Source organism: Onthophagus taurus, chromosome 1 (assembly GCF_036711975.1).
Source record: "Onthophagus taurus isolate NC chromosome 1, IU_Otau_3.0, whole genome shotgun sequence".
Taxonomy (NCBI): Eukaryota; Metazoa; Arthropoda; class Insecta; order Coleoptera; family Scarabaeidae; genus Onthophagus; species Onthophagus taurus.
Genome location: NC_091966.1, coordinates 9,095,918 through 9,113,865, shown reverse-complemented (window position 1 = coordinate 9,113,865; position 17,948 = coordinate 9,095,918). Strand labels below are relative to the sequence as shown.

At 37.5% G+C, this 17,948-nt stretch overlaps 1 protein-coding gene across 6 annotated transcripts in view; it reads right to left on the bottom strand.

Moving 5' to 3' along the window:
- Positions 1-17,948, bottom strand: part of LOC111417394 (RNA-binding protein 6) — a 348,948-nt gene that overhangs the window by 151,484 nt on the left and 179,516 nt on the right. For 4 of the 6 annotated variants that reach the window (XM_023049651.2, XM_023049648.2, XM_023049652.2 and 1 more), the window contains exons 4-5: positions 2,212-2,271; positions 1,989-2,073 (exon numbers count right to left, since the gene is read on the bottom strand). In XM_023049651.2, coding sequence (XP_022905419.1) covers positions 1,989-2,073; positions 2,212-2,271 — 145 coding nt within the window. The remainder of the gene's footprint in view (positions 1-1,988; positions 2,074-2,211; positions 2,272-17,948) is intronic. The other 2 variants (XM_023049649.2, XM_023049653.2) reach the window with 1 other exon arrangement.

Below are 17,948 nucleotides of genomic sequence, written 5' to 3'. Positions count from 1 at the left end.
CGTGCTTTAGGTTGCAGAGAAAGTGTATCAGGACAATAATAAGACTAAACATGACAACAAATTTGCAGAACTAAAAATTGTAATTATTGCTGCTATTTATATATTAACTTTTACAAGTTAAAAACCATATTGCCGATTATACAGCGACTGGTGATTCATCACTTTGGAACAAGAGGAGTACAGTCTGGTTACTGGTTATTTTCGAACGTAGAATGCTAAAGCAACAATTATGAAATAGGTAAGCTTTGGATTCTTTGCTTAGTTTATAAAAACTCTATCAAAAGTCACTGTCCGTTATTGGGAGCAGTTGAGAAGTATTGAGAGTCTATATTGTTACTTAATTATCTCCGTGAGCAATTGTAGTATTACTAGGCATCTGGAGTTATTGAGGGAAATTCATAAAAATGAAAGATATTTTAGGAGCAATTTGAATTCCATGAAAGCTACTTCTAGCAATTGGGAACTGACTGATCAGAGTCAATGGGAGACATTGGCATATACGAGAATGATCAAGCCTTAAAAATGAAAGGTTGAAAAGAATCAATTGAGTGCCATTTACATATAAAACTTTGATATCAACTCGAATTATTGTAGGAATAAAATGAATTTTGAAATTTAACGGGTCAAGTAATAAAATAAAAGATGAAAATCTGAATAGAAGATAAGAAACATGATGGAAGAGAAATAAAAAATGTTTCATAACCTTATTTTGTGTTGGTTTGTTGAGGTATGAAGCACATTTGAGGTATAATCAAGCTCTCGGGGATAGCACGTGTGTGAAAAATTGACGACTGAAATAAAAACAGCGCGCGGACAGCGCCTCGCGTAAAACCGAGACGTTTAGAGATTAATAAAGGCATCAGCCTTTATGTTCAATTACCCGGAATAAATCGCCCGTATCAAGGAGGATATCCCGGCTGATCGCGTCATGACGGATCGGGATGATGTATCGCACATCTTTCTCCTTCTTATACCTCGGAAATTATGAGATATATAGAATATAAAGAGCTTACTATATTCGCGGACGCGATGGACGTCGGTTCGCACGGTTGCGAAGGTTAACTCTAGAGTTCGGTTCGTAATTTTACCTGGATAATTATCGGTCGTAACTGCGTAATGAAAATATACTGCCCATTATTAACGGTCGCGATGAAATTTACGAACGTTTGCGCAACAAACTAAACGCCATCGGAACTTCGTCGAGCGTACGATAGAAATTGTTATTAATAATGACCGCGATTAATATTCATACGCTCATCTCGAATTGCGAAAGCGGGTTGAATTATTTACGTCGTCCAAAGTTTAATTACAGTTTGACGGGAAGTGGGTAATGAATTATTATATTCGCTTGTTACTATACTATAACCACTACGGTTCTACGACTATCCAAACACATCAGATTCTTCTCATTACATAATTTACCTATCAAATCGATTTATTAGTTACTACCTATATATCATTTAGTAATAAAATCCGTATTTGGTCAATTCGTCCAAATAAATTTTATAGAACGTCGCTGTTTGAACAAACACAACAATAGCGCGCGTATTAATTTACGGTAGCGCAAATACTAGGAATAATGAACAATACCGAGCAAATTTTTCATCACGATCCGGTTTTATTCGGCCCGCACTGTAATTGCGAAATTAAAACGGAGTGTCGTAGTGTTTTCGCACACCGTTTTTTGTAATTAACGTAAAACAACCGCGGGCGCTGTGGAACACGAAAATTGATCTGTGTTCTCAACGACCGGATTCTCATATTAAATCAAAAATGATTATTTACAATGAATTAACTGTTTTTGTATCAAATTTATTGAGTTGGCCAAACAGATTCGTCTATTCTCTGCACTATTTATCTATCAAATTAACGTTTCCACCAACTCAACATTGATTTTAATGTTATTTTTGATATGGTTTGATTTGATTATTAATTTATTAATGAACGATTATTATGTAGTATATAAAAAAATTAAAATTGAGCCCTACCTTTTTACCGTCAAGCTCGTGAGTGCCCTGCGCTAAAACCTTATCTACGCTAGCCGGGTCTGCGAAGGTGATAAATCCAAAACCCCTAGAAGACACAACAAAAGAGAGCATTAGAGCTACGCGCGACTCTCGGAAGGCTATCCTAAGGAGATACTAAAGAGGGGCACTACGCGAGACTAAGTGTGTGTTTATGTACAACAGCACAACACCGAGCTCCACCTACCTTGGTATAAGAAGTCGCGTGCCGCCGTCCACTCCGAGGGCAGCTACCGCTTCAATATGGCTGAAAGAGAACGACTCTTCAAACCATCTTTTATCATTGTCGTGCATTTCTACCTCTAGAAGCCACTAGTCTACGTGCAGTGCCGCGAAATAAGCAAAGTCGAATAGAGAAGTACGTGGAAAACGTACCATTATGAAAAGGTAAAGGAATAGAAAGTTGCGCAGGAGACGTATACGGGAAAGGATAAAGACTAATTTTTACAAAATCACGATAAAAATCGCCAAATCGTCGAGTACAACAAAAGGAGCACCCCTGACTGCTGAAGAGGTCGGCGTAACAAAAAGGAGACAAATCGCGCACGCATCGTTCCGTTCCCCCACGTCAACAACGATGAGGAGATCTCTTTCTTCTCTCACCCGCACGCCAACACGGTACCACTTCAGCAAGAAAAATCACTCGAAAGTGCCGTGACACGACTCTCCCCCATAAATAATAATTGCTAATTTGTAGCGACACAACAGCTCTATTCACCACATGCTTTACAAATATCAATTCGAAAAAGATCACGTTGCTGAATCAAGATATCAAAGGAACATGTTATTTTATATTATAACATACAAAATAAATACTACTTTTTGAATTTCGCAATTCCAATTTAACAGTTTCAATGATACTTGACGTGAATTCAGAAACACGTCAACATATCAAATGGGAATTGGCCGAATTAACGACAAATAATATGAAAATTTTAATTGGAGGATTATTCGGTGCGCACCGGCGATTCTTGGTTCGACGTCGCGACGCGCCCGAAACGCGTCGACGCTATATCGACCGGAAAACGCGCGATCGGACGGTTTCGGCCACATAATTACGACAGGAGGTCGTTCGTTCCTGATTAGTTAACGGTTATTAGTTTTGTTTATAGTGCGGCTGTCGGCTGGTCGAATTGCCGCCAACGTCGCGCGCCAATAAAACGTTTAATTACTTGTCAATGGCAGACTTGTATTGCCTCGGATTATTAGTTCCATTATAATGTATATCCTTAATCGGGACAAATGTTGTATGGTATTACTGAAACGTAAATAACAGCTCATGTTTTCTCTGTTCACAAAACACAATATCCTATGATAGTTTATTATACAATTGTATTAGTCATTATTGGAAAGCTTTAAAGAAGGCAACATTAAAATAACATTAGTAGTAAATTTATCGGATATTAGTATTAACTGAAGTGGATAATATTACATTAATTAATTTAATTCCGGAAATAAAAATAATTATTATAATTTATATTTTATTCCAAAAATCGAATATACACATCTATTCGGATTTGGTTCATTGGCACGTCAGGTGTAAATTGTTTTTCGAAATTGGCCTCGCCCGGCCCGACCTTTCAATAAAATTTGCGGATACGTCAATTCAAATTTCAATATTATAAATTACGATAACAGCTCCTGGTGTCCGTGTAGATGGGCTGCCCTTCCGTATTCATAAATATTTATCACAATCATTTCGACACATCGTAACGCAATCGGTTTCATACGGCGGGATTTAGCGTTATTTGCTATTATATGTTAATGGAATTTATTTATATTTCATTTACAGGATGCGCTACCGGCATCCGATATTTATTCTATCCATATTTATTTATAAATATATACTAGAAAATTATAAAGTATCTATTTTGAAGTAACCTTATTCAATATTCATTGATAAAAGTAAAACGTTCTCGTAGTAATATGCAATACTAAAGCTCGGTCGATTTTAGTTATTCGATCAAATCGAAAGAGAATAAAGAAATTATAGTATTTATCCATAATGTCATAAGTATTCGTTTTTATATAAAAAATGAAATAAGTTGCAGTCATATCCAGTACTTCTTTCAGACAACACTTTGACTAGTATCTGACCAGCTTCTGTTGTGATTTGTATACGGTGTTGTGTGTGGATTTGTGTACAATCGGCCGTATTGGCAAGTTAAACACGAAGAGTCTCTTTTCTGCTTCAAAACTCGCTTAATTTTTCGTTGTTTTTTCGGTTATTGCAGAATGTTGAGCACAAGTTTTGCAAGAAATAGGCATCATACTCAATCCTCTGTTTATAGATGTCTTCAAAAATACAATTTTCATCCATATCACCACAACCTGTTTAAATTATATATACCAGAGATGAATTATTGAGCTAATGTTCAATTCGAATTTTTAGTTCCATATTTTCTCCCAAGCATACTAAATGGTGAAACTAACAATAACTTTTGCGAGAACCTTTTGCCAAGTTTCTTAGAAAACATTCCTCTACAACAGCGTGAAACAATGTTTTCCAACACGCTCCTACAAATTCAAAATCTGCAACATTTTTAATACTTTGAAATTCCACGTTAGCAGGTTAAAGAACATTGTTAAGAAGGGCGGAGGGTCTGGACAAGTGGTTCAGGATCAGCAGATAAAAACTGGTGAGAATCCAATTGTCGCAGAGCTCGACTCGACTATCATGAACATCGAGGCCGACCCCCAGACTTGAAGAGACTTACAAGAGGACATTCCCAATTATAAATCACCGATTTTCATGAAACTCGATATTTAAGCAAAAACAAACTTATTTATTACAATTATAGAGAGTTTTAGTTCCTCTTCTTTATAGCTTTACATGTATTTTAACATGTTTGAACTTAAATCGACATGATAAGGAGGCAGGTTTTTTCAAATAATTAGTAAAGCTCTAGAATAATTAGTTACTCTACTAGAATATAATTTCTGCTGGACTTAGTGGTATTTTCCCATAATATATAGAATTTCCCTACGTAATAATAACTCGAATTAACGATGTTCTAAACATAATATTTACTCTTTTCTATATTGTAACTCATAATTTGAACACGTAGCCATTCTCTAATTTCATTAAGACAGCTTAACATGCCTAAAGCAGTAAATTTAATTACATATTTTCAAGTATACTTGTTTAAAAACTTTCGTTTTCTGTAAATAATTCATTTGCGGACATCACTTGGTAATATTGTGATAAAAAATGATAACTTTATTGCAACCAACCTCGACTTCACTTAAAATAAAGAATGTATGCTTCGTCTGATTAAGCTGAGGTAGCATATACCCGAGGAACATATACTGAAGTGCCTCGGCCCCAAGACAAAAATATATGATGCCGTTTACCTAATCCAAGGTGGCGTGCGGTCGAGATGGAATTGACGTCTCAGCTGCAAGTAACCTTGGTTTCATTTAAAACAGATGCAATACATTTATTACCATCTAGTACAATATTGGAAAATACATGTTGCAGCTTCTCGGCCGCAAGCGACCTTGACTTAATATCATTATATATTTTAATATTATCGTCATATATTTTCGTCTTAATTTAGCATTTTGTAGAATCTATGACTTTGCCTCTTTAAGTCCAGGTCACTTGCGGCTGAAGCACAACCAATTGACACCACACAAGGTGAACACTTAATAAAAGCTTGTTTCCACTACAAACTATGTTCATAAAGTGTGTTTTACACAATGACCTAACTCAACGCAGTCACACAACAAAAATGTGTGACAAAAATGACATGGTGTTTGTAAATAAGTGATTAAAAGCGTGAGATGGTTTCAAAACAACACATTAAAATGTAAAATACTTGGTAAATAAATGGTAAATTTGCGATTTTTTTTATTTGATTTGTTTTGCACCGAATATTCCTGTTATAGCAATTAATGTTTCGTTGTTAATGTTTCGAATCACGCCGATAGTATTTAAAAGTAATTAAGATTATAGGTAATTAGACAAATATGCTTGCAAATATTTTATTTACTTTACTGCTCTAACTTTTAATCTTCGCTGTGATCAATAACAATGCTTAATGTAATTACGGCAGCCTTCAGGATAATATAGAATAGAATAAACGTTATCTTTATAGCATCGTTAATACGCAGTTATTATTTTGGTTTAATATCCACCGCTTCGATTGATGGTTGGGAGTAGTTCTGTTGAGTCTATACAATTTCAGGTTGAGTAACTAAAACTCGCTATAATTCATAACTGAAATTTGTACATAAAAAAAATCAATTCATTATCGAAGATTCCGATCGCGCTTTATTATAAAGGATTCTAATAATAAAGTGCAATCGGGGTACCACCTCGGCTGCAAGCGACCTTGATTTATATTTTTGTTTGTCATAAAAGATTTTGTCGAAGTTGCTTGTAGCACACACACTTCAATGATTAAAGCGCGAATAAGGAGTGCTTTGGTTGTAAGCAACATCAACTTTATTTTGATGTATTGTTTGATACTTAATCTGAATGCAAATTAGTTCACTAAACCATCTCTTCTTGTCAACTCTAAGAAGACAGAAAGTGTGCCTTTTACGCAAACTTACAATGAACAGCAAAGATTAGAAACCTACTATAACCAGCTGAATACGTCTTTATAAAAAATTAGGTAACTTTAAGAACAGGTATCACCGTAAATTTGTTAAACTTACAGTTGATTGTTAATTCCAATAAGCGAGATAACATCTTTACTATATGCACCGATAGTAGACAATCTGTTTTAGCATTAAGCAGCGTAATGATAACCTCTGGGGTAGTAATAAATTGCTGCATGACACGTGAATCGTTCTAATTCACCTAATAATCACACTGATATCTCAATCAAACGAGCCCCCGGCACAGCGTTCTGTGTACCTGCACCGATTATTACTTCCTCTTTAGCTACCCAAATCGTTTCAATTAAGTACACCACAACAAGTTATTGAATTGATGGTACATAGCCCGGGTCGATTTGTCCCAAAATTATTAAAATATTCTTTTGGATAGTTACAGGACTCTTTTCAAGACACTGTATGTTGTACATGCACATTTATAACATGAAGCTTGTTGATACACATTATCGAAGGAGTATGGCTTGTAAACGCAAAGTAAAATTCAGACAAGTGATATTGTGACTCAAGAAGTGATCGTGAACCGTTATAGTATGAATAGTAGATTGAGAAAACTTGAAAAACGCAGAAAATTTCGTCAAACTCTGTAGTTACACCTACATTGAACGATTGTTATCGGGAATACGTCGTCCAAATTAAACCGGTCCTAGTAATTTCGCAACGACGTTAATGAATTCGACGCAGCAACGGGGGCGGCTTTAACGTTGGAGTTTCCCCGATGGCAAACGGCATTGGGCGTCCCGAATTAGTGCCGTTACGAATTAGCCCGGTAGTGTATGGTAGCGATTCCTCACCAGAGGGCGCCGACGAAATCGTAGGCGGCAGTGGTGGCCGCCCGCGATTCGACCCGATTGTTACGCATCGCTAAATTAAATGTTTACCTAACGGACGTGTCTGAACGACGGTGCTGCCAATCGCACCGCTCCTTCCGAGAGGGTTAGCCGCGAGATGGCGCGCTCTATCGATCCCGGACTCGCGCCCCACAGACCCAAGCAGCAGAGCCTCAGGAGCCCCCTCTCCCAGTTATTAGCCCTAATGCCGTTAGCGTCAATTCGGCGCGACGAAGACGTAATTATGTTATCAGAATTTGGAATATGTCGGATTGGGAGGTTGGACGGGCGGTGGTGGGTTCGGAGCCCGGGGGGCGTAAGAGTCTTAAGTGTCAATTATGTTGCATGCAACACGGTCGTTCCTGTAAAACTCGCGATCGATTTTAGTTTAATGGTAATGCGATTACGTTGAGTGTACTTTATAACCTTGTCCGGGAACGGCGGCGTTCGCTCCACGCGTATTAACTTCCTCCGCAACCCGATACGCTGGGATAACGTAATTGCTCTGCATCGGTGAGCGCTGCGTGCGCTCTGAAGCTTTTTTCGTATGCCGTCCATGAGAAAGTCTATGTTAGACGTCTCTTATTCACAACAATCCAACCAAACGGATAGGACCGGGAGGTGGTATTGACCTACATGCATCCGAATAGTAGCGGTATAATTATCAAGAAGTAGTCGATAAATTACTGCACGGACCATAATGCACTAGACAGATATTGCGTTTACTCCTGGGGCCGGATATCGTATCCAATATGTCGTAATACAATCATCTATTGATCTGCACCGCTGATTATAGTAATTAATAGGAAACGCGCCAATTTCGCCATGCGACCCTCAGCTAGTGAACTAATGGCCGAGCGTCGATAATCTTGCCACCAACTATACGCAGAAGCACTCGATATTATCTAGGTCCAGTCATCACATAAATACGCGTAATACGGCGAGGTGATGCATTGTATGCAGATTAGTTTTCAACAGATCTATTAAACCAGAAGTCTCTCCGTTAAGTGGATTTATTCCAAAACCTTAAGTCGCGGTTACGCGACCCCATCGAAATATTTGGGTCGTATTCGTTCGGGGATTACCGTTAATTGAAAACGTGCGACGTCGGATTACGTGACTCCGGGAGACCTTATCCCCAATTTCCCCCGTGCAGTTGTGCAACGGGAATTAGGTTCTTGGCGCGCCGATTTCGCAACAACCGCCATTGTCGCCGAAACTCGCTCCGTTTCGAGGTCATAACCCGATTAATTACGCAAACGAGAATGCTACGCACTCGAATCGCCCCTCTTAAGTGACGGGCCGCAATTGCGAAATAATTAATTAGAATCCGAACTATTCCGGCCGTCGGAAGTTGACCCCTTCCGAGGCAATAAGCCGGACCCCATCGAGATCTTACGCTGGAACTATTTCGTTGGGCCCCTCTTCTAGCTCGCGCGGTGAGAGTCGGATTAAGGGCTTCCAGGGGAATTTAAATTGATTGGTTGTAGTTGCCAATTTAACACATTAATATGCGAGATGGTATTGCGAGAGTTAGATTAAACCGTTCAAGGATAGTTGACATCTTTAACTACTAATTATTTTCCAATTACTCATCTTCACTTACTTCGTCAACATCTAACTTTTTTTTCTACATTTTTTAAACTCTTGACGAAAATCTACAAAGGGTCAAGTTGTTTCATGTGACAACGTCGCAAATCTCTGCTCATTACTCCTCAAGTTATAAATCCAGATTTAGGATGCGGACAAGACAACGTTAATTTTCGCAGGCCCAAGACAAACGGACGCCTTTTTGCTCCAGCGAGCCGAATTAGGAGCCCGCAACAGCTATCCTGTGCTTGACGGTGATACTTAAAGTTTAACGTTATCCCGGTACGTGTACGCCGCGGATTGTCCTGGAACTCGGCATCGCATGTTCAACTTGACAGCGCAAATGCCGGGACCCAACTGGACATAATGTGTCCTTATTGTCTAATCCTGCGGGTCCTCTAATCCGGACAGTTTTAAAAGCTCCTGTCCCCGCACTACGAACGAGAGTGCTGTACAGAACACTCACTCGGACTTCAAGTACTCTAACGTTCCGTCTAAACTATTCTAGTCTGGTATACATAAGTTATAAAACGAAGAAAATATACTTATTTTTTCAACGACAGACCATGGTTAGAATATTTATGATACTTATCAACCCTTGTTGTGCGGAATCGTAGGGTTGGTTGTTCGATATCATTACCATTGCTATTTTAACGTTCACCCCATTCGACCGATTGTAATTCAAATTGATTCAGGTGCCGTAGTAAACCGCAAAACTCTACCATGCTACCCAACTACCCCGTAGGGGTGTATTATCAGTTTTCCCCTCTGTAATGTCGAAGTGATAACCGACCGGATGTGCGGCAACTCAAATTAATGGACTTTATCCAATTACGATTGTGAATTTAAATATAAATCAACTCGGAGTCGACACGGAAACGCGTTAAACCCTATGCTTTTGATAAAGCTATTACAAAAAAATCACGTATACATTTAGATTATGAACAGAGTGCGATAGAAAGTGCGGGTTCGCACGTATTCACATGTCGGCTGGCTGTTTAACTTCTTCGGTGCTTATCAAAGAGTCCGGGCTATTGCTGGCTGCCGTTTTGCCAAGATAACGGCTATGAAGGAAACTGGATTACGTTCTCGTCGCGTCCTCACTCGAGCGCGACGCTCGTCGTCTCGGCGCAAACGACGCTTAGAAATTGCCCCATTGTTTATTAAGTTCATCCGGTATCTCGGTTTTGAGAGCGTGACATGAATGTCGTATTCAAGAAGCTTGTACTTTTATCTTTTATCTAATGTGTGTATAAAGAAAACAGAAATAAAAAGTTATGCAAATAGAAAAGCAGTTATTAAGTGTTATTAAAATAAAGTTCATGTTTGCAATCGAAAAAAAATCCGTGCTATGCAACCGACAATAATCGGGGGATACTAGATTCCCTTATGCGGGGGAGTACTTTGCGTGCGTTGTGGTAATAAATAACAGCGGGTGGAGAGAAGTTTGCCCTACCTTCGAGACTACACGAAGACGACGCTCCAACGTGCATACTCGCGGTTCCTTCCGCTAGGGCCGAAATTTCGGTTTAATTGCCCACCCGATGGAATAAACGGCCATCCTAAACGGCTCTCATTATCGCGCTGACCCGGATTAATATTTCAATTTAACAGAGAAGGGAGCTATTTAATTGCCTTTGTTTGTTTTGCACTCGTTATTGTGTTATCGCAAAGTTTCTGTTATCGCAACGTGACGTGTAATTGATTTGAATTGTTGGCGTATTGTTACAAGAAAATTAATTATTTTTAATCGCTTCGTTTGAATAATAAAAGGAAACATAAATCCTTAGAAAATTAATTATAAACCAAATATCTTACTTTGATATTCAATTCCCTTCGCCTCCACCAAAAATTTCACGTTGAAATCTAGTTGTATCGGTAACAACTACGTTCTTGAATGTGTTCTTGAAGCGAAACCACTAAAATTAAAGTAGTTGAATGTTCGGCGGGCTCGAAGCGTGCTGCCAAAATTGCGGCTCGACTATTTAAATCGCGGCGAAAACTTTTCTGGTGAGAATACGGACAAATACCGTATCCAAGGTGAGTCGAGAAGTTGAACGATCCAGTGATTGCAAGTTTAAGCTTTTAGGTAAACTGTTAAATTTGCATTGAATTGGAAACTTCTCACGCGAAAAGTTCTAACGCTTTTCCTGGGTGTAGAGTGAATGCCCCTTTCAATCTTCATAATATCATGTTTTATTTATTTTTCCGTATTCCGAAGCACTTGTGTAAAATAGTTTTGCGACCGGAAGTTTTGGTTCGATATAAAATAAAAAATTTCCCACGATATATTTATAGTTGGTTTTCATATTTAATAATTCCTCAGCATGTGGTTGAATAAACGTTTGTTTTAGTTTTTAATTATTATTTTTTTGAAATTCGACTTCACAGAAAAGAAATAGTCTGAACACAGTCTGGAAAAAGAGGAAAGAGGCTGGGTGGAAAGGAGAAAGGCAGGAAACAGATTGATAATAGAACAAATAGATTGACCAGAGATTGAAAAAGAGACTGGATAGAAAAGAAAAAAAAACTGGAAACAGATTGTAATTGCAAGAAAGAGGATAAGAAAAAGACTATTATTATAAAGACTGTAACTAAAAGAAGTAGACTAGCTAGAGATATAGGTGACTAAAAAGAAATTAAAGCAGTGTAAGAGAAGTGAAGGGAAATCTTATTTTAAGTACAATTCAGATACTAAACGAAATATCACAAACATTAAGCAAGTGAATAAGTACCATGAGAAAAGAGCACCATAAAACAGTTTATACGCAAGAAGATAACGTAACAAGCCCTACATATCAACGACAAATCAAGAAAAGCGTGCAGAGTTCGCAAAAAAAGGACCAAAAAGAAGATCCACATTTTTAGGAAAAAAACGATTTTAGGCAATAATGATAATTTAGTTGAAATTCCGTCAGACCGTGAATCAATAGCTGCGGGTAATGCATCTCAAGGCGAAAATACTCAGAATACGCCAGAATATGACTCCGAAGATGATTCCGTTCTGCTAGCAATGATAATAACCAACTCATGGAATTATTTTGGATTAACGCCCTAATGTTAATAATGATCATAAGATTCCAGTAGATACTCTTCAAGAATTATGGCCCCATAATCTGTTGGAGTTGATAGTTTCTCAAACAAATCTTTGCCCACCCAGAAATGTATGAGCAAAAAAAACGAAAAGTTACAATCTAACTACAAGCATTTTTTTCGCCCATGTGAATACCAAGCTAGTGATGAAAGTATGATAAAATATGCAGAAAGGGTCACAGGAAAAGATTTAAGAGGAGGTGTGATCAAAGATCTTACTCAAAGCTTGGTACACTGTGTTGTTAAACTTTATAGCAAACAATATTTTTGCCTTTGGTACTGTAAGAAAAACAAAAAATATATACGGATTTGAAGACTGACAAAATTATGAAACGTAGAGATCATGATTGGCAAATGATGCAAAAAGGGTTTAGTGAAATTATCTAGTGCTACAGGATGATGAGTACTCAACCCTATTCAAATGGGATTTGGAGTCCTGCAATTAAGTGTACTTGGGCCAACCCTGTACCTACTATACAACTTGGACGTACTGTAACTAATTCAGCGGTCATTGCTACTTTCGCTGACGACACCGTAATTATGGTTATCCACTCTGAACTGGATCCCAACATCTTCAGTACCATTTGGACTATAGAGCCGCTGACGGCATGGATAAATGTCAATTGTGTGAAATCCACGCATATTACATTCACTGTTCGGAGGGGTTGGGTTTGGATTAATCTCAACAACATCAAGAACTTAGCATTACATTGAGACAGTCGTCTCACTTACAATTAGAGCAAGCACATATAGATGAAATGATTGAAGCTGGGGATGCTATTCAGGTAACTGCATTGGTATTAGGTAATATTTATATTCATTTATTTCTGTATAAATCAATATTCCTGATTAAGTGGTGAAATTAATGTTAGTATCTATAGACGCTGCATTCATACAATTTCTAATACTTCTCCGCATTAGTTTTGTAATCACGACTGCAAAAGATATTAGACGACAATCTCTGCAGTAGCATTCCATTTAACATATAAACCAATTCAAATACAATGTGTATCAACAACCACTCAGGTATGGCCAAAGTACTAAAAACATGTCATATTATTGTCTGGGAAAGTTTTATGGATGCCTAAAATATTTGAATGACATCGAAAGTATTTTGGGGCGAATAGCGCCTCTATCAAAATTTTGTAATGTTTGTAATACATAAAAATATTGTGCTTTTACAAAGAATACTTTCTATAATTTAACCAACTTTGTACATATCTTTCGTCGTTCTCAAGATACTCAGTGTCCACACTATCGTAAAAAAATCGTTACCTTGCTATTAGGTAACGAATAGTGGAATAGTGGAGGTTTTTCTCGAAACGATGCTAGAAATAACCCAGTAGTTTTAACAGAAAGTATTGAATAATATATAAAAATTATAATCGACTTGTTTATTATAATCATCAATTAATTCCTTCATTCAATGTAAAATCAATGATTAAGTGTTATAAAATTATCATGTCTGCTACACAACAATATAAGTAAATGTACATAAATATTTGGTATATAAGGTTAATTGGTTGTGAAGGTTAAATTTTAGTTTAATGTCGTCGCTTCGGGATGATATCTTATGTAAACAGAGGTTTAGACAGAAACGATTAACGATTTTGAAAGGAAGGTATACCCATGCATCAGCAGTTAGCGGTAGTTGGCACGGGACCGGATGTGCCAGGAGTTATGGAACACTTTTCGGGAAGCCGTGCGCGACCCATGGACTTAAAATGCAATTATAAGTTTCTAAGGCAATCGATTTCGCCGTAGTCCCAGCTTAGAGCGGATGCGGGGCCCTGCACGTCCTACCCGAAAGATTGGTGGCAGCAACTTACTTTCTGAACTTAAACTAATTACCCGAATTATGTCGGATTGTAGATTAATATTTGATCTGTTTGTTTGGCTTCCTGGTAGCACGCGTTTGCGAGAACTACTTCTGACATGGATTCAGTTCAGTTTTCGTTACGGGAGAAGTTAAAAGCTGAAATATCCGAGAGGAGTTAGGCGGGGAACTAAAAGTACTTATCCGGAATTGCTCCTTACTTGGTTAATCGTGGCAACTGCCGAATGATTTAGGGACAAGAAATGAAGCATTACGGCACGGCTCGCATTGAGTGGAGTCGTAGCGGAAACTGCAAAAAATTCCGTCCGGAATAAATTTCAACTCGTTTCATATTTATAAAGAATTACAATTTCCATTCCGCCCGACCATAAATTATGCACGTCGCCACGTCCGTAATACCTTTTTCGTTTTCAATTTCGCCGCCACAGATAGCCAAACGCCCGGTGCTGCTCCACTTTAAATAAGCTCGGCACGCAATTGCATAAGCCCCTGGTTCATTCAAAATAGGGAATCCCCCAAATTCCGGTTGTAACAGTACAGACGTAAAGTTAAATCGAAATAAATACAAAAAAAGACACAGATTTTGTAAACAATGAGGGTATTTATATATAAAATTGTAATATGGTCTATAAAGTAAACAACAAAGTAATTTTGTTGTAATAAATCGTACAGGTGATTCATGCACTGACACTTAGTTGTTTTACCTGGAATATATTAAGGTTTATACCGGACGTTAAAGTTAATTAACAAAGTTGGATAACAAAGATTTTATTTGTTGCGGTCGCTTCATTAACTCTCAGTTGCGAGGCGGAAAAATGAGGCGCTTAAGCACAGCCAATTAGGTCGGAAAATTACTCATATTTAACATCGTGCTGAAGTATCACACACGCATTGTACCTCAGCACGGAATGTCCACTGTTATTGTCGGACAAAGACATTAAGTTGGCGCTCCTACATAAATTACTCCCAACGTCGTATCTCCCGTACACATAACACGATGGTCACAAATTCTGGTTCAACGCCGGCGGGTTTATAAAGAACGGGACGCACGGGAAGCGTTTAAAAGGCCGCCAAGCAAAAACACAATAAACGGACGGATTAAAACGGACATATATTCTATTAAAAATGTAAAATGTGAGCGGACTGGGAAATGCATACGTAATAAGGCAGTTTTCAAGCTCGTGCCTCCCGCTCAGAGCTTTTCCAAACTTAAACGTCCGTCTGGATACCAGATGTCGACGCTTTCGTATCCGATGGTTCGATGAAGTCCTCTCCATTAACGGTTGCAATTTCTTCGGTCCGCCGCTTCTAGTCCTCGCTATATCCTGGGCACAGACAGTATTCACTGGAATTCTTTCACATGCTAATGCGGGGGGCCTTCTGGCGGAACTCGGTCCTTGGAAGGCTCTCCGGTGGCCACGATTGCCGAGACGGGGGCCTTTGAAGTGCGCAGGACGATTAACATACGCTGCGGTACAGTGTCGGAATTGATGCCCGCATAAAAGGAGGATAAAGTGGCGTCCTTCTCCGCCGCTACCGCACGCCCCCGAGAGCGCAGAGTAATCAAATTAGGGGAGATGAACATTCAGCAAAAAGCGGAACGACCCGGCCGATACATAAATTACCACGGTGACGATGTACGCCCACCAGAGTTTCCATCTAAATTTTGTTTAAAGGAGAACCTTTTGTGATTAATATTTACCTTTCATCGTTCAATTATACGGAATTTATACAAAATCAACACTTTATTTTTTTAAATTTTTTAATATTCCGTAATAATGAAATGTAATATTCATCCCATTTCTAGATTTTTCATTTTATCGACATTCATTAATTTAACATTATATTAAGATTTTTTGTTTTATTGACGCTAAATTATTGTTTGTTACACTTAAAAATCTTAATTTTTTATTCGTTACACTTTTAGACATTCTTAGAAGTTATATATTTATTATATTTCATTTTGTGAGTCTCTTATATTATCCTGATATTAATGACTCGAATGGAATTCTTGAAGACTAGAATAACTGATTATCTGATATTTATGTAATTTTATTAAATTAAAGAAGAAGAATGCGAAGATTTCAGAATAGCCAGGAATAGTTTGCGAAATACGTTATAAAATTATTACGTTGTAAAACTTGTTCATACAAGTGGTTTGACAGTTCCTGATTGGGTGGAAACACGAAATTCCATTCGATATGTTAAATAATGTACACAAAACTACTGAAATCCGAGGGCAATACTCGGCGTGAGTTCTCAACCGGTCAGAAATGTTTCTGTGAACAGATCCAGGTACACTATAATCGTCAATCAACTAGTAACTTTATTTCCTACATAATATAAATTTAAATAAAAGTTCTTTCCATTCAATAAATATTTTCGCTTGATATTAATAATATTAATTGATTATAACTGGAAATAAATTTTAAACCAAACGAGCATGAAGAATCCAAATATAGATAAGATTTGGCAAACTCATTTAAAAAGTTAATGTTCTGTCTTAAGCTTTCTTGAAATTGGTATAGGGATAAGGTTTTTTGATTTCAAATTATGTCAGTAATAGTAAGGATCAATATTTCTATTCTGATGATTCCCAATTATATCTGATTTGAGATTCGCAGAAATATAAACTACTTAATGTTGAACGTTGTTTTAATTTAGGATTGTATATAGATTGATATGTAGAAGATCTATAATAACTGCTAAAGATGAAAAGAAAACTTAATGACATCAGAAGACCGTGAACATTTTTGAAGACTTAGATGAATCTTATGTTTCCTCCGAAGTTTAGCAGAATTAATCAATTGATGAAGCCAAAAAGAGCACGAAGAAATCAATAAAAGGATCAGTGAAGGCAATGATTGCCAGATGAAAGTAATGAAATCACTCTTGTTTGAAATGTGTAAAGATTGCAGAAAGATTTCCATGTTGCGTAGATTGACAGACAGGACAACATCAGAAACATCGTAAGGTTTATTTACAGCCAGTTTAATAAAACCATTTCCGCTGTACGCAATGTTATCATCGATGTGTTAGTAATGTTCTACAGAGAAAGTAGAAAGATAGAAGACTCCAGGCAAGAGCTAACACCCGGGTTTAGTCAAAATGGTCAAAATACGAACCTAAAATTTAAAAATATGTATATCAGTATAATGTTCTGGCATAATTTCATGCTTCTATTTCTGATGCTTTGCTAGCGGACTGTTGGTGATGTCAATGATCTAGTAATAAACTTAAATATTCCTAAAGACCATCTGTATTTCTCGGGTAGCCTTATTAAGTGCAGTGACCGTAGGAACAAATAATTGTCAAATAATTTTATTATTGGCAACGTTCATATATTTTACAGAGATATTTCCGATAGTATCTTAATATCAATTGGTCTACTTGTTCTTATGTCATGTAAAAAATATTGCATTTCTTATTGAACGTACTAACAAGAATAAGATTCCTTAAAGGAAAGAATATACAAAGACATACTTTTTTTGACAGAGAAAATTTTTGCAAATGCACCGCGTTTCTTTAGAACCTAGATGAGAAGAGATGCAGGTCAACCCGTCATCGTCAGCAAATGTTTACTGGAACCTCAAAATGGTGTACAACAATTCATTTCATGTTGAGAATGAAACGGTTTCCACGGATTGTGGAAATACTTTTGGTAAGCCATCCCATTCATACTATTTAAAAATAAATAAAAACCATAATGGGTAAATTCGATGCCAACCCAACCCAACCCAATCCAAGCCAACCCAAGCCGACCACCATAACTTTTGTTAAATAAGTAAATTACTTTGCTAAATATAAATCTCCCAATCACTGTTTACTGATATTTGACGGTACATGGTCACATTTCGATGTTAATGAACTAGAAACTGCTGATGCACTTAATATGTATAACCCATCTTTGTCTACCGTCAAATACAACGCTTGAAATCTAACCCCACACAA